A 4,104-nucleotide genomic window follows, 5' to 3' on the forward strand; every position below is an offset into this window, starting at 1 on the left:
TGATATGGTAAAAACTAAGACAAAATGTAACATTCAGAATGCTGAGAACTACACTACAAAAAAAAACAAAAACAAAAACAAAAACAAAATAAAATATTAACAGAGAAAAATAATTTTTAAAATGTTGTGTCATTTTCCCGAATACCCTTTTATTTCTGTTAGGATTATTATTAATGAAAATGTTATGATAACACTAATAATGATAAAAATGATATGATATAGTATGAATCAAAATATTTGCATATTATTAAGAATACATTCTCTGAATACATCACAGATGCTAAAGAAGCAAGTATGGAAACAATTTCCTCACTGCATTCTTGAGCTCCTGATTCCTCATGCTGTAGATGAGGGGGTTCACTACTGGAGGCACCATTGAGTACAGAAATGCCACCACTAGGTCCAGGGATGGAGAGGAAATGGAGGGAGGTTTCAGGTAGGCAAATATGGCAGTACTGATGAACAGAGAGACCACGGCCAGGTGAGGGAGGCACGTGGAAAAGGCTTTGTGCTTGCCCTGCTCAGAGGGAATGCTCAGCACTGCCCTGAAGATCTGCACATAGGACACCAAAATGAAAATAAAACAACCAAAGGCCAAAAAAACACTAAAAACAAGTGCTCTAACTTCCCTGAGGTAGGTATTTGAGCAAGAGAGCTTGAGGATGTGGGGGATTTCACAGAAGAACTGGTCCACAACATTGCCATAGCAGAGGGGCAGGGAAAATGTGTTGGCCGTGTGCAGGACAGCAGTGAGAAAGCCACTGCCCCAGGCAGCTGCTGCCATCTGGGCACAAGCTCTGCTGCCCACGAGGCTCCCGTAGTGCAGGGGCTTGCAGATGGCAACGTAGCGGTCGTAGGCCATGGCAGTGAGAAGGGAAAACTCTGCTACAATCAAGAAGACAAAAAAGAAGACCTGAGCAGCACACCCTTGATAGGAGATGGCCCTGGTGTCCCAGAGGGCATTGGCCATGGCTTTGGGCAGAGTGGTGGAGATGCAGCCCAGGTCAAGGAGGGCGAGGTTGAGGAGGAAGAAGTACATGGGGGTGTGGAGGCGGTGGTCGCAGGCTACGGCACTGAGGATGAGGCCGTTGCCCAGGAGGGCAGCCAGGTAGATGCCCAGGAAGAGCGCGAAGTGCAGGAGCTGCAGCTCACGCGTGTCTGCGAATGCCAGCAGGAGGAACTCGCTCACAGAGCTGATGTTGGGCATTTTCTGACATTGAACACGGCTGCCTGTTTGAGAGAAAATGGTAGAAAAAGTTAAAAAAGATTTCTTTGTGGAAGAACTATTGCAAGCCTTAGAGTACACCCCAAAGCAAGCCTCAGTATGTGAAGACATTTTCTGCAGCTCTCTTGCTTGAGCTGTGGCTGGTGCTAGCTGAGAGTGACACTGGAAGAATGGGCAGTTGTGGGCTCCCTAGAGTTCCTTCCTCCTGTGCAGTAGGAGGAAAGCAGGAACATGAGGGAACCTCAAGTGCCTTCTACTTGTTAGTTGTTGCAAACAACTCAGCTGAGTGCAGAGCTGAGCTGTAGGGATTTTGTTTGCTTTATTCTATCCCAGTAGGCCCTGCAATGCTTAGGATAGGAATTGGGTTGCTGAATGTCCTCAAATTTCCTGTGCATTCCTCTTGATACCCTGTGGGAGTGTCCCTTGGTGAAGATCAAGCAGAGCAGCTCTGCCCAGCAGTCCTGTTCTTAGCTGCCCTGTGTCACCCCTATGTGAGTTGCAGGACCATCCCGTTAGACTGTTTCCCTGAAAAAACGGAGAAGACACTGGAGAAGGCTGCTGAGGGAGGAGCGCCACAGAAAGCCAGATGGAGCTTGTGAGCTTGTCTTCTTTTCTATGGCTGCAAGAACTATGAGGCAGCTGACAGAGAGCCTGACATGGCCTGCTCGAGCAGGGTGTTCTGGGCAGACCAGGGAGACCTGGCCTATGGCTATACATGAGGTTTCTGCCAGAATTCCTCACCTCGCAGTGCAACCCAGCAGGACTCTCAAAGCCTACTGCATCGCCCACTGCCCTCCCAGAAACAAGACCCAGCAGGAGGAGACCCCTCCAGGACCTGCAGCTGCATGGCCCTGCAGCCAGACACTTACCTTGTCAAGGGCTGTGCAGGTTTCTCCTGCAGGCAGCTCTCAGCATCCTCCCACACCCAGCTGCCTCCAAGCCCCCTCTCCTTCTCTCCTCTCCTCTCTGTGTGCCAGCTGCGGTCAGAGCCCCCCAGTCCTGCTGCGCTGTGCAGAGGAGCTGCTCCTGGGCACAGCTGTCTCTCTGCACCACGGCCCTCTTGCCACGAGCTCTCTCTGTCCCATGAGCCCGGCCCAGCTCAGCAGCACAGCACCAGCCCAAGGCACTGCAATCACCCCTCTGGGGGCTTTGCTGATGAGCCCAAGAAACTCAGGCACTCAGACACAATTGAAGACATCTCTCCAGAAGTCCAAGTCAGAGGCAAGTTTCCTGCAGTGTCCCCCTGAGGGCCAGCACTGACACAGCCTCCCTTGGAGCTCGTTAGAGCAGAACCCTGGAGGCATTGAGGACAAGGAGACAAAGGCAATGTGAAGGTGACACTGAGGTATAGACAAACTGGATGTGTGTCACCAAGCACAAGGGCCAGGCCTTGACCCCTGTCCTCTGGGAAGGAAGATCCTTTCCCTTCACATCTTCCACAGGACGCTTCCTGGTCAGTAGGAGATGGGGATGTGCATGGCCAAGTGAGGAGAATGGTACGAGCCCTGCCTGGTTCATGGGTGGTGGCAAGGAGGCAATGAGGCCCTGGTGCTTTAATGAGAAGCTGTGTCCTCATAGGCCTGAGTAACAGAGACAACAGCCATAGCTGCCCCTTTGGCTACAGCTTAGGAGGAGATATGTTAAAATCATTGTGATGGGGCCTCATTGATTCATTTCAACGTTGTACAGAACCTCAGAAGTTTCATACCACTGCTCTTCTCATGGCATCACACTGCCCACCCCATCCCACAGACCCCAGGAAGAGCCCTGACACAGATGTCGGAGTGCAGGATCTCCCCTCCCACTTCCAGGGATGAGGCCTCTTCTCCTTCATTAGAAGAATACAAGACTTTTTTCAGCACAGTGCCTTTGCCTGTCTTTAACCATGGCCTCCAATTATCTGCCCTAACAAGGCCCTGGGGAGGCTTCATTAGTAACAGCCCTCCATGGGGCCCATTAATACTCCAAGTCACTTCAGCTTTTCCTCCTGACTTCACTTTCTCTAGCAGTTGCATTATTCTCCTCTCAGTACCTGAGCGTCATAGCATCAGACCAAAATACACCATGGTACTCATTAAAATGCAGAAACTCCTGACATCTCTTCCATAGTTTTCTTCATGACTTCAAGACTTGTACAGCTAATGGCAGAGCTTGCATGAAGTAGTTAAGGAAGAAGATTTCAAAAAAGCAGCTAATACAAATATTTTTTTGTTTTAAAGGCTGAATTTTACTGCATTTCAGTTTTGAGCATCATTCTCCTATTGCTATTGATCCAGGGGGACTTCTTTGGAGACTTTCATTGGGAAGAAAAACAGTCTGGAGGTCTGACACCTCCACTGCCAGCAGTAGTCTTTGTCCCTGTAACTGTAGCACAGTTCAGCACATGAAAAGCTTTCTAAGATAATCAGGGAAAATATAAAAAATAATAAAATAAAATAAAATAAAATAAAATAAAATAAAATAAAATAAAATAAAATAAAATAAAATAAAATAAAATAAAATAAATTTGAAATGACCGTTTGATCCTGAGAAATTCTAAATGAATCTTAGTAGACAACTGGACATCCATGGTCTCTCTTTGGTCTTCTGTGGAAAACTCAGGGTGAAAAGTGAAAAAAAAAATCTTCCTGTGGCTGTAGCTGTACCCATGAGCTTGGCTTCTTTTGGGAAATTGTCCCCCTCCAGCCACACAAACCTAAACTGAGTAAAGTGAAAAGAGCTGCCCAGTCAATAGAGCAGGGAAAAATCCTACTTCCTGTGCTGTAGATGCAGAAGGCAAAAAGAATTGCATTGTGCCTGACACTACTCTGGGACGTGTCACCCAGGTCAGGCAACTTTACCTTAGTGCTGACAAGTCCATCACTAAACTACGCTCCCAA

The 4,104-nt window shown here is 48.0% G+C and overlaps 1 protein-coding gene across 1 annotated transcript; it reads right to left on the reverse strand.

Annotated features, from left to right (window-relative positions):
- Positions 1–280: 280 nt before the first annotated feature.
- LOC116501423 (olfactory receptor 14C36-like) lies at positions 281–1,207 on the reverse strand. Its single transcript, XM_032206975.1, has one exon. It carries the CDS (start codon positions 1,205–1,207, stop codon positions 281–283), a length of 927 nt encoding a protein of 308 aa, XP_032062866.1.
- Between the last annotated feature and the right edge of the window lie 2,897 nt (positions 1,208–4,104).

This window comes from Aythya fuligula, chromosome W, assembly GCF_009819795.1.
Source record: "Aythya fuligula isolate bAytFul2 chromosome W, bAytFul2.pri, whole genome shotgun sequence".
Lineage (NCBI taxonomy): Eukaryota > Metazoa > Chordata > Aves > Anseriformes > Anatidae > Aythya > Aythya fuligula.